General features: G+C 40.9%; 1 protein-coding gene across 1 annotated transcript in view; it reads left to right on the top strand.

The window, feature by feature from the left end:
• Positions 1-768: 768 nt before the first annotated feature.
• The window catches only part of Cdh20 (cadherin 20), a 61,223-nt gene continuing 44,978 nt past the window's right edge, over positions 769-17,013 (top strand). The window contains exons 1-4 of the mRNA XM_051203912.1: positions 769-1,040; positions 9,876-10,170; positions 10,688-10,807; positions 13,040-13,207. Coding sequence (XP_051059869.1) covers positions 795-1,040; positions 9,876-10,170; positions 10,688-10,807; positions 13,040-13,207 — 829 coding nt within the window. The 5' untranslated portion in view covers positions 769-794. The remainder of the gene's footprint in view (positions 1,041-9,875; positions 10,171-10,687; positions 10,808-13,039; positions 13,208-17,013) is intronic.

The following is a 17,013-nucleotide window of genomic DNA, read 5'->3' as shown; positions in this document are numbered from 1 at the left end:
CTAGAAAGGTCACATTAGCAGCCCCTATCAGCACTTCACAGCTGAAGCAGTAGAGTGTGAAACTTGATTCTTCTGAGTTCAGAGAATGATAAAAGTCAGAATGGTCCATGGCTGCTTAAAAATGAAGCCCAAGATTCATAGTATCATCAATAGCAGGGACAGGTATAAGGTAACTGTCAGTGGCAAAAGAAAAAGAACTCTATTTTTTTTCCTATTTTTAATAAGTCAAGAAAAGCAGTTGAGCTAATGGAAAATGTTAGTTGGTAGATATAAATTTTAGAAGTGAATGCTATTCTGAAAAGTTCAGGAGGTTTTCTGATTTTAAAGAACATACTACTAAGTTTTCAAGCCAATCAATAACACAGTCTAGCCCTAAATGTAAGCTACTACTGAGAAGAAGGGTTTTTTGTTTTGTTTGTTTGTTTGTTTGTTTTCTTTTTACTGGTTTTATTGTCTCAGAATCAAGATCCAAATGTTTTGGGCTGATTATAGCAAGATGCATTATCTTTTTATAGTCAAATATTATTTATAAGGAGACATTTCTTAAGGGATAAACAGCTGACTGACTGAGCAGAAAACAAAATATTCTGGAAAACTTGCAAGCAGTCCCCAGGAAGAAATGTCCTGACAGTGTTTTCCCTAACTTACAGGCCTTCAGCTCCAAGCAGATTGACTTGAATGGGGACCTCCTTTGGAAAGCCATGAATCTCCAATAACCTGAGGTGTGGCTTGCTTTATCTGGAAACTACTCAACTCCAGTAGTCCTACTTGACTTGTGGAACCCTTGCAAGCCCATGTGGACTACGGGTAGAATGAGCAATGCAAAGAGCCGGCTTGGACTTGGCACATCCTTGTACTTCTGGGCACTGATGGACCTTACAAACACCGTTCTCTCCAGTACTGCAATGCCAGGAGTTGAACTAGAAACACCCTTCTCAGACAGGGCACAGTCACATCAGCGAAGCAAGAGGAGCTGGGTTTGGAATCAATTTTTCGTGCTGGAAGAGTATACTGGGACTGACCCTTTGTATGTTGGCAAGGTGAGTAAGTTATGCCCAGTAGAAAGAGACATTTCCAGGGCATCTGATAACAAAATTGGGTATTAATGTGAACTGAATATGAATGATCACGTGGTCCGAGGTCCAGGATGCTAATAGGATGTTAGTTGTTAGCTGATCACTAGCTAAAATACAGCTCTGCTTTGGGAGAGAAATTCAGAGGGAAGACTCCTTTGCTACGCCTCTATTCGGTGGGAAAAAACACAAGCGTGTGTGTGTGTGTGTGTGTGTGTGTGTGTGTGTGTGTGTGTGTGGCACACGCGCGCCATTTCTAAGTGTCTAAAGCATTTTTATCATTCTAGCTTGAGACCTAAGTTTACTGAAAATCAACAACAGAAGGAAAAAACAACCTTCTTTCAAAATGTCTAAGTATGACTGCTTTGGGGTTAGAGACAATCAATTAATATATTTATAAGTCCCATATTCAAAGTTCCTTAATTTATCATCGTTTCATTTTTAATCCTAGCTTTCTCTTCTGTTTGCCTTATTTGAATGTTAATCAGAGATCATCTTATGAAATTAGCCAAGGGAGAGAAAAGGAGACAAAAGATTAATTAGAAGATAAAGAATTCATTCAAATGATAACTGAAACACCTGTTTAGCACCAAAGCTATGTTTCAGATATAAACACATGTGGTTCTATGCCCAGTCCTGCCAGGAGTTTCCAGGGAGCACTTTGAACCAAAGTGTTCAATAACTCAACAGTTATCTACTCCCTTACTTTTTAAAGATTCTTTTAATGCTTAAGATTTGCTTTTGTGTGTGTGTGTGTGTGTGCATGCACGCACACGTGCGCATGCCCATGTGTGCGTGCATGCATGCACACCCATGAGCCGTCTGAATGCAATAAGCCAGAGAGAGCATTGAATCCCCTGCAGCTGAAGTTACAGCCAGTTGTAAACACAATGAGAAGTAAACTCAGATCCTCTCCAAAACTGGTAAGAACAAACTGCTGAGCCATCTTTCCATCCCCTTCTTCCCTTTCCCAGTCCAGGTACCCATTCCTGTTCCCATCACGATTATGATGCTGTTTCCACCACTGCTCAGAACTTCCGTACTGCTTGCTTAGAGTTTGTGTTCTATGAAAATTCCCAGTCATAGCCTTGGGCACTACCAATCTCCTTCTGGACTATCTCAACACCAGTGTCCATCACAATATGGTTTCAGGTTCAACTGCTGGCCTTGTGCCAGCTGACATCATCACTAGTAAACTGATTTGCTTCACCCCACACCATTTCTGCCTCCTAGCAGATTTGCTGTGTTTGCTTATGTGCTGTTTTTTCTTTGCCTTAAAAGTTTATCTCAGTGCATTGGAAGACCTCTTTTGCCATAATTGCTTCCTTACTCTGGTTTGAGACTATGAAATGGTTGTTAGGACAAAGTTCAATGTCCCTCAAGATTTGCTTGTTTTTCTTTTATGTGAATAGGAAGATTACGTGCCTGCCTGTATTCACATGCACGGTATGTGTGCAGTGGCTACAGAGACCAGAAAAGGGTGTCAGATCCCCCAGAACTGGAGTTACAAGAGGGTGTGAGCTGTCTGTTGGGTGCTGGAAACTAAACCTGGGTACTCTACAAGACCAACAAGTGCTCTTAACTCCCGGTTCTCTCTCCATTCTCATGCAGTCATCTCTGGGTCAATAAAAACAAAACTTCCATCTCTGTCTAAAACAACTCTATAAGGCTTAGATTCATAAATCCTAGGGAGTATGTGGTATCTTTGTGTTTATGATCCATGAGCCTAACTAAATATAGTATATCTCTTAAGAAACTCTTATCTTTTCAAATTTCTCTTACCCAATCGTTCTTCTCTGGTAGGAGAATGGCTCTGGGGGTAAAGTATCTGCAATGTAAATGTGAAGGCCTTAGCTGGAGTCCCTGGAACCCATGTAAATCTAATGAAGTACATTTGCAATCCCAGTACCCCTACAGCCTGATGGGAGGTAGAAGCAGGAGACTTTCTGAAGTGGCCAGCCGTCAGAGCATACACAGTGACCAACACCATAGAAGATTCTTTGTCTCAAACAAAGTAGAAAGAGGTTTTCCTCTGACCCTACTATATCATGCAATGTATAAATAAGCATGGCCACATTCACACATGCATATATAAGCACACATATACGTAAACTTCACAGTACAAACACATGCACACGCCCCAACAATTTAACAGCATCTTTTTCTCTTAACACTCTTCCTTCTCTCCACATAAAATTCTGTTGTTCCTGTGCCAAAATAAATCCCAAACCCTTCATCTCTCCAGTCTGTACCTCCACCATTATCTTTCACCTGAGCAAATGCCAGCCTGGTTTCCCAACCACTCTCCTCATATCCACCTGCACCTCCAACATATGACGTGTGACCTTTGTGAAAAAGCAATCAGATTGCATCACCCACCACTCAACCTAAACTCTCTTCCATGTCTTTGCATTAAAGTGGAAGGAGGCCGTACAAGTGTTCCCCTGTAGCCTGCTGACCCACCTGCCTCTGAGGTCCCTGCAGGCACATGCTATTCTCTGTTTGGTTCTTATGTTCTAGCAACATGGCTTTTCACAGTTCCCGCAATTCACAAGGTGTCAATGGATAATACCCCTACAGTGAAATGCCAATTCAATCCCCTTGACTCTTCCATAGTGTGTACCATTTCATCTGCCTGTGCTCCTGTGGACCCCAAGCTTTCCTGGGCACTCCTCTAGGGTAGAACCCTATGTAAGAGTCTATCATCACCTAGGTCTGGGGGGATGCTCTTCCCAGAGGATCCAAGTTCAGTTCCTAGGAATCATATTAGGTGGTTCATGGATACCCATCACTCCAGCTCTGGGCGATCTGATACCTATTCAGGCACTATATCTATATGTATATCTATATCTATATCTTTATGAAATAACAAATAATTTTTAAGCCTCTTACCAATGCTTGTTTCACAGCAGTTCTCACAGCCTACAATATTTTTGACTTACTTGTTTAGTATCTGAAGCTTCTAACTAGACTAGATGGTCCATGAGAGCAAGAATTTCACTGTTCTCATTTTATCCTCAACACTAAAATTGTCACTTGACACACAAAAGCTGGGTAACCAGATGTTTAGTGATAGTGAATGGGTAAATAAATAACCACCTCACAGTATATATGGTAAGGATTCCATAAACTGAAGCACATAAAGTACTTAGCACAGTACCTTTACTCATTGTGACTTGAGCACTTAATAGTAACAATAGCGTTACAGATTCATTCAGAGAGTGAGGCACCTCTATGCCATGCTTAATACTGCTACAAATCCCCAGCCTTCAGGTTCTCCTTCATCTTCTTTACCCTTTCTGTACAATTAATCACCACAGATAGAAGTATTTCCTTGCCAGTTGCTCTGGGATTCACTTATTCCTCTCTGTGTTTCTTCATTAGCATGATTCTCTGCTCCTTAAGGTCAGATTAACTGAGTAGGCACCACCAAGTCTCCCTGGAGAATGATTCCTCTGGGGAAATTTGTCCCTTGAAAGCACCTACTCCAGTATGCCAACCTTCTGAATCAACATGTGATTCAATAACATCCTCTTCATCAGACTCTCTCACACTTTCAGAGATCAAGGACAAGAAGCCTTCTTCTAGCGTCTACCCATCACTTAACACTCTGGTGTGTGTTTATGCTACTGTCCTGACAGGTACATCCAATGGCTACCTCTCTAAAGGGGCATTCAAATTCCCCAGGGTCTACTCTAAAAATTACTTATATAATGAACATTTCTTCAGTCTATTCAGAGTTCTTAAGACATCCAACACCTTGACAGTTGTAAAACAGTAGGTATCTGTGGTTATTACTAAAACACATTTAAGAAAATAACATACTAATATTCAGTAATTATTATATATACTAATATAATCTAGGGCTGCCTTGCCTCTATTTGAAGATAGAAATTGGAGTGCTATTTTCTAATCTTGTCCATATTACCTCCCAGACTCAGTACAAAAGTGTCTAAAACAAGAGTACAGAAGGAAAATGCCAATTAATATTGTAGTGGACTACCCTAGTTCATTCAGCCACATTCACAAGAAGCAGACCATTATAAAGGCTATGAGGTAAATGTAACGTAAGGAACTAGGCTTGGGGGAATGGATTCCATTAACCATCCAGGTCTCACTAGAGATAAGTGAAGTGCAGCTCTCCATAGCACTTACTTTTGCCTCACAGTCATGGGTTTCCTTTCCCTGAACTCTGAAAATAGCTGGCCAGCAACTTAAAATTTAGCCATGGCAACAGGGGACAAGTACAATAGTATCAGGAACCTAAAGACTTGCTTCCTCAACACTCACTGATGCTGGGCAGTATGTAAATGTGCTATAGCCTCTAAGAGTAAGCATGCTCCCACATCCCCAGGACACATTCACATGCCACACAAGTCACCTGTCCCAGTCAGCACACTAGGGTTTACACCATACTGTTGTATCACTCTGCACACAGGTGCTTAAACATTCATCCGTCTACTTTCCTCCTCTACTTTAAAGAGCATCTTTCGCTATCTTTACAGCAGAGAGAGTCAGCTTGTCACCTAAAGCCCTGGACAATGTCTGTTTAGGGAGCCTGTCTAGTGTTTGCTTATTTCAAGAAGGAATATGGCAATAGTGATCAGCTTTAATCAGTATGGCCTTATACAATCCCCACCAGGCTTCCCGGGATTATGGCAGTGTCCAGGGAAAGCTCCATTATATTAACACATACAAGGAGGGGTACGGACAGATACACTTGGGCAGGGGACCTGTAGTGACTAGTCATGCAGAGGCTAAGGATTACAGGGCCACTGTCTAACAACAATTAGAATCACTCAGTGCCTTTCTAGAATATCACTGAACACGCAGAAACTTCACTGCCAAAGGCTCTGAGAAACATCTGTTCCCAAAATCCTAAATCAATTGAGTATTTTTTTTTTTGTCATGTACTTCCCAGCATTCATTCCTATACTGGTTAATAACTTAAGGGCTGGATTTGTAGGTATAAGAGATATCCATTTATCTGTCTAGAAGATTTCTAGAGGAAAGATGTCTTCCCAGAACATACTTAAGTGCTGTAACTGAAGTTCACTTAGTGTTAGCTGGAATAAATATGAATAAAGGTAAAACATTTTAATACCATTTTTCCAAGTGCCTTAGAGAAGAACTTTGCATGTCCTCTTTTGCAATTTTTACAACCAAATGGATATTCTGTGGCTCACAAACTCAAATTATCCATGTACATTTCTTTGTTGACTTTAAGTTTCCTAAAGTGTCCCTCACCTCCATAGTCACCTGTCCAAGATCTACATTGTGATGGAGCTGGGAATTCTCTTTTTCCAGCTGGATTGTACCAAAGAAAATGTAGGAGGCTAGAGGGAGATGAGACTTGTTCTTTTATTTTACCATCAGTTGGTCTAGCTTGGAGGCTTTTACAAACATTCATCCTTATCAGGCCCCCTTAGGAATACTGGCACTAAATAAAATAACTCTCTGTTTCAGAGAAGGTAGTTCCCAGACTTACTTAGTAAGGAGGGCTCATCCAAGCCCCTAAAACCATACCTAAGCAATACTCTCTTCTCTTTCAGGCCCAGCCTGAAGAGGGCCTCCCACATTCAGATGCTGGAAACCCCTAACTTCTTCCCCTAACCTGTCACTCCTGTTGGAAGATTCCCTGGCCACTTCCCAGAGTCACTGCAGATCTGATACCCCAGTGTCTCCTCATCCTTTACTGTTATTAAAATAACTGGTAGAGGACTTGTCTCCAGAGAAGATCTTGAAGACATACAATTATATTCCTCAAAAATCAGTTCTGTCAGCCCATCTCATAGTTAATATGTCTCCTGTTCATGAAAGGTCCTTCCTACTTCCCTGTAGGAGCCCCTCTCCCACACCTTTATATTCTAGTCTGCTTTCTGTTGCTATGATAAAACACCATGATCAAAAGAAATCACCTGAGGAAAATTTATCCCATATTATGCTTCCAGGTACCAATCCTTCACTGTGGGAAGTCAAGGCAGAAACTCAATGAAGAGCAGAGGCATTAGCCATGGAGGAAAGCTGCTTACAAGCTTGTTCTCCAGTTCCAGTTCAGTTACTTTTCTTATATAGCCCAGGCCCACCACCACCAAGGGGTGGTACCACTAGTGGTTGGCTGGGTCTTCCTGCAAGAGTCAGCAATCAAGACAATGTCCCCAGAGATATGCCTATAGGTTATCCGATGGAGACAGTTCTTCAACTGAGGTTCATTCTTCTCAGAATGTCCAGTTGACAACAAAGCTAGTCAGGACACCCAGAAGCAACCTGAAAAATATTATCCCTTAAAAGAAGGTAATGGTCACGTAAAGTTCCTGCCAAAGCTTTAGCCTGAACCTGTACAATCTGCTACAGGCCAGGGCACATACCTGGATGACTGCATAGCCTTGACCTCCAGAGAACTGTCTACATAGGTTGCTCAATATCTTCTCATATGGAGGGAAGTAGACAAGGGATATGAGCTTCAGCACCAACTCCAATAGACCTTAGCCAGCCTCATCAACCTCAGGAGGCATGGTTGCCCATCAGCAGTGTGAGCTTTGCTTTATGTTGTTTATTATGCCTGTTCTAAAGGCAAGCCAATTACATTTGCCCTGTGATGGTATCAGTGTACTTAATGTGTCAAGCTCTGTGACCAATATTACTTGTCATAACTTAATCTGTTTTATTGCATGCCAAAGGCCACATGCCTTATAGTTATATATGTAAATATACATATGTACAGTTTTTTAATCTCATGATTTAAGGAGCTCCTGCAACTTTTCTCTTTGTCCTCCCATGGTGCTGGGGAGCATATTTCCAGTGGGAATAGTCTTTATTTCTTTGTGCCCAGTTCCAAAGTAAATGTCTTTTACTTCTACACAATAAGTGCTGGGCTTTTTTCCCTTGCTCTTTAAACTGCATAAAAAGAAGATGTTAGTGATAATAGTGTATATGGAATAAAGAAATGTGATACTGTCATATTCTATATAGAATACTTTTGAGCAGAAAGAAATCCAAAGCATTTTGGGGGTGATTTTATTCTTTTATTTCCCTATTGTAGATAAGACACACTTTCATTCCCTAGGCAGCATGACTTGGCCAGGAATAAGTTTGAGTTAGCTCAAAACCAGTTCCAACCTCTAAAGCCATCCCTGCCTGAGGAGACTGTGACTATACTTTCAGGTGTGCCCTGAGTGTCCCTCCACATTAATCCTCAGAGGAGCAGCACAGGGCCCCTCCAAGGCTTCAGGGGCCCTAGCTATTGTGCTCCTCATCATGACAAGGTCTCTAGCTCTAGCAAGGTTTTACTTCTGGAGTGTTGAAGGGAGCAGATAAGAGCTGGGCATGTTAATATCCCTTTAATATCCCTTTCTCTCAGCAGGTATGTCATCACCATAATTGTCCCCTTTTATAGCTTTCCTACTATGAGAAAGGAACATTGCTCTGTACTTTACATACATTAATCTCTAATGATCCCAGTAAGCCTGAGAATAGATGCTAGTCTCCATTTATAATATGAGGAAATTGGGGGTTACAGACAGTATATTTACTCATGACAAGGCCACTTAGTTGATAATTGACACAGGTCATATGCACATCTATTGGGCTTGCAGCATTAAGCCTAACAATTGTTGTCTGCTTTATGATTGAGTCTTTGGTGCTGAAGTATACAAGTGCTGAAACTTAGGCAGCAGCAGAGTTAGCAGTGCTTGCCAAACTTAATGATTTTGCTGATTCTTTTGAGAGAGGCCTAGAGGATAACACAAACTCTCAGCATTCTTGCTGTCCATACACAATAATAAAGACAGATATATTTCTAGGCTGAGGTAAAATGGTGCTCCCAGATGTTTTTGGAGAAATCGTTACAAAAGAGTATGAGAAGATGGGGCTGGAAAGACAGCTCAATGGTTAAGAACACCAGCTGCTCTTCCAAAAGTCACTGGTTTGATTATTAGTACACACAGTAGCTCCCAGCCACCTGTAATATCAGTCCTAGTATATCAGATGCTCTTTTCTGGTATTTGCAGGCATATAAGCAGTGCAGAGACACAGACATAGGCAAAACACACATACACATAAAAATAAAATAATTTTTTTAAATTGAGAAAAATACAGTCAGATGAGCAGAGAAGCAAGTACCTAGTGCAACCATCCACACATGAATTGTAGTGACTGAATTAAATTCAAGAATGAGTCCTACCAAAAGAGGAACACTGTTGTAACACACACACACACACACACACACACACACACACACACACACACACACAATCAGCACTTAAAGCTCACTTGATACCTGAAACATAAACCAACACAGTCCTAACTAGGAAACAAGGAGGTAGGGGGGTCTCAGAACTTGAAGCTTTGCAGGAGTCTATGAAAGTCACATTCTACTTCCTATATATAAAGGCCTTTACCAATAAGTTTAGTGTGTGTGTGTGTGTGTGTGTGTGTGTGTGTTTACATATATGGGCACATGTGTAGAAGGCAAAGGACACTTTTTAGAAGTCTGTTCTCTCCTTTCATTATGGGGTCCCAGGAATGAAATGTAAATCATCAGGCATCTTGAGGTCCTTGGTCTTAGTGGTGTCATGAGTCACTTCATCATCTTTTAAGCCAATTTGAACTTTCATAAAATTTATGGCATTCCAGAAGTTAACCTATTCCTGTTAGTTAACTCTTTACAGAAAGATTTTCTAAACACTGAGGTAGAAAGAACATTCCTATGTAAAGGGAGGTCTTATCCGTACAAAAGTAAAGAAAATTTATTCCCAATACCTGTGCAAATCCATAATGACATTTCAGTGCTTTTGTCCCCAGCTTCACTCAGATATGGACAGGGGAGATGGATCCATCAAATACATCCTTTCAGGAGAAGGAGCAGGCATCGTGTTTACTATTGACGACACTACTGGAGACATCCATGCCATTCAGAGGCTGGACCGGGAGGAAAGAGCCCAATATACTTTAAGGGCTCAAGCCCTAGATAGGCGGACAGGCCGGCCAATGGAGCCAGAGTCAGAGTTCATCATCAAAATCCAAGATATCAATGACAATGAGCCCAAGTTTCTGGATGGACCTTACCTTGCCACTGTGCCAGAAATGTCTCCAGTAGGTAAGGTGGGGATACTCTGATTTCTTACAAACAGTAGATGCATTGTAGGAGATCCTACTATGTACACAGAGAAGAAAATGTGCAGAAATCATAAAAATGAAACCAAAATGATTACCACTCCTTCAGCATGTAGGAAGCTTTGTAGATATTGGAAACAGCCACATTAAGCAATAATAAATCTTCCAGCATCTTCGAATCATGATTACTTAAGAATAAACTATGAACTAGATGGGTGATAGATCCTATCTGATTGTTTAAGGTAAACAGCGGCTGTTACCAATGAACAGAGAAGACCACATAGGCAGTGTTGCTTTCACTGGTTACTAGAACCTTAAACACAAATAACTGTCATCCTCATTTTATAACAAGATAGACGTTATAGAAGATGATCTAGAAAGGGAACTCTCCCAGAGAAGCAAGCATAACATCTGCAAAATGTTTTAAGGCTGACCGATAAGGATTATACTGGCTTTTTATAACTGGGCTTGAACAGATTTCTTCCACTTCTCTCCCTCAGGTACCTCTGTTATCCAAGTGACAGCCACAGATGCTGATGATCCAACCTATGGCAACAGTGCCCGAGTCGTGTACAGCATTCTCCAGGGCCAGCCATATTTTTCTGTGGACTCCAAAACAGGTACATAGTGCAAGAGTCAACTCAGAGGTGATTGCTTATTCAATAATCCTCGTGTTTCCTACTTAGGGCGGACCCAACTCTTCTTTTCAAAGACTCTATAGTATTACACAGAGAAGACTGTCACAATGTGTAGGATTGGGAGAGCTCATTATAACTGTCAGGGGCATGAGACAGTGTGTGTGTGTGTGCATGGATTGCTGAGAAACACGAAAGACCTACCTACAGAGAAGTCTCCTCACTACCTCCCCCAAACTCCCATGTCTATATATGTTTAGGTTTAAGGTCTTCTATAACTCCAGCAAGACCAAAGAAGTTTGCCCCATCACCTGGGCTTCTTCTAAAGCTAGAATCTCAGAGCCTTCAGCTGACCATCAGGATTCATTCAGATGAGGAAAGTAGGAAGCTAAGTGCTAACCAGTTCCTGTGATCACTGATATGTCCCTGATGTTATCTCTGCTGAGCCAACCCTTGTTAAGCAAAAGGCAAGGCCAGAGGGGATGGCAGCTGGGGGTAGTTGGCAAGGAGAACAAAACTGATAAGAAGTAACAAGGCAGAAAAGGAGAGACTGCAGAGCCTGGCGGCTTTGCTTGTTTCCGCCGGCTTTGGCTACAGGATTCATGTGCTTTATCCCGCCAAGGGAAACCACTTTAGTCCCTGTATTGGGCAGAGTAACCACTGTATCATTGTTGCCTTCCATTTGTGCCAGCATCTCTCCTCCTCTAAGCACTTTCACACACATTACCATTTTTAACCTCTCAAGGAAAATATATAGGAAGGATTACTGCTCCCACTTTACACAGGGAAAAAAGCCCTAAGACAAGGAACTTGAGCAAAGAAACAATCACAAAGGTAAAGTCACTGAGGAACAGTCAAAGTCACCTTTTTATTTGAAAGAAAAGAAATACATCTCTATCATTACTAACCTGAGAGAATTTTTTTCCTGTCTATCCTCAAGGTAGCCAGGCATTTGGAAAATGGTATCATAAAGGTAGAAAGTGAGAGAGTATAAATTAGTGGGAGGAAAGAGAAAAGATCACAGTTAGAGAAGTCAATAAAACAGAAGCTTCAATAATCCCCCTTTCGGGGGTGGGGGAAGGAGGAAGAATGAAGGGTTGCCTGCAGGGAAGAAAACAACAGGCAGGAACAGGGTCGCATGTCCTTCGTATCCTCTGAAGGACTTTACATTATTCTGACAATGCCCATGAGGGCCATCTATAGTGTTAAGGTCAAAAATACATGAAAAGATTGTCATTGCTTTGGCCAAGAGGCATTTACAAGAAGAAAATGCTGCACATTTCATTTTAGAATGGTATCGGTGACTTGGTACATACATCATAGGAGGAAACTCAGGGAGGGTGGGTGCTGTCCCCACATGCTTGAGTTTCCATGCAAAATGCCAGTTTAACCAGAACCTGTAACAACAAGCCTTTAACCTTCCCCTCAAGTATATGAAAGCCAGATTTTCTAAGCTGAAGGTTTAAAAAAGGAGATCAGAATCTACATTACTATGAATCTCCTTTAGACCCCTCTTCTTAGATGAAATCTGGATACCACACCCTCCAAGCTGCTTCTACTCAGAACTGTATGAGGAAGTTAATTTTTTGTGCACAGTAAAAATAAGCAATACACATCGAGTCTCTCTGACCCTCTGTACTTAAGGAACTCAGTAAGGCACAGAAGTAAGCAGAAGCAAACAAAGCAGAGAATGTAAACAAAAGGGGAGTCTAATCAAGTCTCATCCCTACTTCCAGGTATAGGGAAGCAGGGAAACCATACTAGGAGCCAGTGTCTAAAGAGTCATTCACACTGCAAGGGCGTTAGTGCTGAAGGCTGAAGGAGCAGGGGAATTACCTAAAGTTACAGATTTGTAGACATACAAAGCTTTCTTTTCTGTACTCAAAGCCCAGGTAAAAAGACAGAGCAGTCTACAATCGCCATAGACTACACATCCTGGAGTCCATAAGAAAACCACTGCTGCCCCCTCCTGTTCGGTCTCAGCAATGTTGCCAAGGACGCAGCCTCTGGGCTCTTCCTGATGGGTGCCTATTTCTTGGCCCTTTGTTTCACACAGTGCCTTCCTGAAGATGGGATTTTAACCACAAGTTTAATAAACACAGGCGATGTGCATCTCGGTGTTAGATATTAACAATACACAAGGGAGACAATTACAGACAAATCCTCAGAAAACTAGCTTTGTGGTTTTGCTTTTCATAAACAATTCCTATCCTGCAGGTGTAATCAGAACAGCACTCATGAACATGGACAGAGAAGCCAAAGAATACTATGAAGTAATTATCCAAGCCAAGGACATGGGAGGACAGCTTGGAGGATTAGCTGGGACCACAACAGTCAACGTCACCCTCTCAGATGTCAATGATAACCCACCCCGCTTTCCCCAGAGTAAGTACCAACCACAACACACCTCTCAGAGCAGAGGGACCACCCTTACTGAGGTTCAGATGTAAGGTCAGATTGTATTAAAAATCATTTACTTATACCTTCTTGTGTTACAGCCATCTTCTCAGCACTGAATCAATGCTTCTCGACCCTTTTATTTTCACTATTTCATTCCTGTTAAATCTTTTTAGACTTTCCCCCCGTTTTTTTAACCTGGTGGCCCCATTGCCCACCTGTACAAAGTTGAATACTATGAATAATATTTGTCAGATAGGGTTAAACTTTCATGGGCCATGAATCACCATAATGCGTAAAATTTGTTTTTAACCACTAACTCTCCATCAAGTCCTCATTGAAGATAATTTTTGGAATAGGAAAGAGTCCAGAACACGTTTCCTGAAACAGTCACATCTGTAGCTGAACAGACAGGCCACCATCTGAACACATTAACCAAGCAATATACAAGTAGGTGCCAAGTAGTACATAACCTATAAGGACACCAGGCATGGGACACAAGGTACGAACCCCTGCCTCTCAAGCTTCAAATCCACCCAAGGAGCACATGTCCTGCTCATAGAGGAAAAGTGTTTGGTGTGCCACCTGGAAGTTCATAAATTGTGAGAATTAAATAGATTCCTATGTTGGTTCATGCTACACCTTGGAAAGACTAAGTAACGTATCATGGAATGGTTTGTGAAATTGCATGTGAGTTTTCTTCTTGGTCTCAACAAGTAAAAATGAAAGAAGTTTTCACTTAATGAGACTTAAACAGAAAACTGAAGAATAGAAAGGATTTGCACTGGCAGAAAAGGGAGCATGCCAAGATAAAGAAGCCATATTCATTCAAGCACTATCAATTTGAGATACTATCTAGGGATGCAATATACAGTCCTGTGCAAAGCCAACAAAATCTTTGCCACATCAGAGGTCATATGAGTTGGAAGTTGAATGCAATAAGAATATATACATATATACCATAAGATATATATATGTGTGTGTGTGTGTGTATATATATATATATATATATATATATATATATATATAGAGAGAGAGAGAGAGAGAGAGAGAGAGAGAGAGAGGGGGGGAGCAGGAATAAATAAAAATCATGGACTCTTGACTCTCAATCTCCTGGCTAGAGGGACCACAGCTGACAACATATTTTAATCTGGGTGCAGGGAGCAGGGCTGAACTGCTGACAGAAAAGAGGATGCATAATGGAACTGGTGGCAGGCAGGGGAAGACAAATTCAGATCTGAATATGAAGTGACAACAAAACAATCAGGTTGAATGTCCTTAAGGAGTGGAGATGTGACTTTGAAAAGTGAGGAGTCAAGACAGCAGGTACAATTCCAGGTTGAACACTTACCCAGGAAAAGGGGAAACAAACAGAAATGAAAACAGAGCTGAGGGGTAACTACATGCCAGGGATGCTGGTACTCATTTGTAATCCCATGCTGGGATGATAGAAAAGAGTGGATCCCTGGGACTCCCTGCTCACATTCTAAACATAACTAGCAAGTTCCAGAAAAGTGAGAAGCCCTCTCTCAAAACATGGTGAAAGGCACCTAAGGAACAACACATACAGTTTACTTCTGGCGTCTACGTGCAAGTATACACACATGCACACAAGAGTGCACGTGTGAGCACACACACACACACACACACACAAACCTAAAGTATAAGCAGAATGAAGCCAGACTATTAGCTGAATAGCTTGCATTTTGAACTAGGCAGATCAAAATGACTTTTTTTTTTAATTTCAATCACATAAAGAAGATTCAAATAGTCATGTGCAACTGGTATACACAAAGTCACCATGGCCATTTATGAAACAAAAATGGCAGAATATCAGGCAAGTATTTTACAAGCAATTAAAGTGATGAAGTTATTAAGCTACTAGTCCACCAATCAGGATGCCATACATCAAGAAATAGTTGTGAACTTCCCTACGGAGTGATTGGTGTAACTTTACTGATCCTGGGTTCCATTTTAGTTCACAAATGTCAAATGTTGTGCACACTATATGAACACTGTGGGTAGCTGAATATTTTGAATTACTGGACTTTTCAAATTTGACACTAAATGGATATCCCTGACTAAGGTGGATGGAGAAGCAGAACATCCAAGGTATCCCAAAGCTCAAACATTTAGAGATCTGAACACTTGTAGTCAAGTCTCATGTCCCTGCAAATATGGAAGTTTGTCTAGAATGTGACACAATACAATGACGGGGCCTTTAGTCTTACCCCAAATCAAAATGCTAACACCATTCTAACACATCCACCTTGAGTAGTCTCTGTTTCAAATTTAGTGATAATCAAAACTTAGGATGAAATAAAATATGGAATGTATTTCATAGAAGACAGAATGGAACCATATGAAATAATTTATGTTTCTAAACATTCACCCATTAACCCTGTTTCCACTACAATATAGTACTTTTGCACTTTTCAAAAGAAATTAACTCATCTTTAAATATTTCTCCATTTACTTGTAATAGCTAAATTTGAATGATTCCATTTTTCCTTAATCTCACCTTGACTTAAATGTTTCTACTCTACTATTCTTTCTATTCCCTATAGCAGAAATTCCATTCAGCTTCTTTTTCACAAATGTTTTCATAACTAGCTGTGGGATACTGACAAAATGGCGTGCCTTCTCTTTTTGTTGAACAAGCTTAATCGCCTTTAACTAAACTATATGTAAAATAATACTACGATCTCAAGATATGATTTCTAATACCATGTAGAAATTCTAACACATGCTAAAATTATAACTGTGCTCAAACTTATAGCACAGCTTTCCTTCTGTGGAAAAGATTATAGGTAGATGCACATTTTTCTTAAATTTTTTTGGGGAAAAGAGTAATCCATTGAGAACTTAGCATGGCACAGTACAGAGTCCATGGCTCATACTTATAAGGCACAAACATTGCTTCTTCTCTGTCGAACATAGAGTACAGTAAGCTGTCAGTCTCCCACAATCCTGCTGAGATAGCATCTCCTGGGTTTCACTCAGGCTTCCTTATAGTTTACAATGTATAATTTAAAAAAAAAAGGGCTATTGAGATGGCCCAATAGTTAAGTGTGCTTCCTGTTCTTGCAGAAAACCCAGGCTCAGGTCCTAATACCACATCAAGCCACTCACAACCCACCACTGTAACTCCAGCTCCAAGGGATCTGATGTCCTCTGTACCCTTCAAGACTCTGAATGCACATTATGCACACAAATTCATGCAGTCACACACACATACACATACAAATTGATTAATTTAAAATGAGACCACGATCATACTGAAAATGTGTGTGATTTTTGTTAGTCAGCCAGCCTGTGACTAATAAAGCAAGGATATCAAAAAGATGAGTCCTAAAAATTGTTAGTTCTCAAATACACAACTTCACAGAGGTGAAAACAAATAAACCAACAAAAAAGATTAATTATGAGTCAGAGCATCAAATCAAAAAGGAAGACATTGCCAACACTGAGATTCTTCTATGTGCGGGATCTGGCTTGGGTGTTTGGCTTAAGAACTAGAACAAAATGCCCATGCAGAGGCATCCAGATAGTCTCAGCTATGAAAATCATGCTGATGGACCACATGGGGAGCTCAAAGGGCTTTCTCTCTGTTTCTCCTCTATGCTTGTTGGCCTCCATCCACTCTGGGCCATTGGCCACAGGGATGGGACCACAGCACACAGGCCAGGACATAAATGAAAATTAGGATATTTGAAATTTGATAGAATAAATGTGCTTTGTGATCCCATGCTTCCCAGGAAAAACATGACATTTGGAGAAATGTCACCATTCAT

This window comes from Phodopus roborovskii, unplaced genomic scaffold, assembly GCF_943737965.1.
Source record: "Phodopus roborovskii unplaced genomic scaffold, PHOROB, whole genome shotgun sequence".
NCBI lineage: Eukaryota > Metazoa > Chordata > Mammalia > Rodentia > Cricetidae > Phodopus > Phodopus roborovskii.
This window is presented reverse-complemented; position numbering and strand designations above follow the sequence as displayed.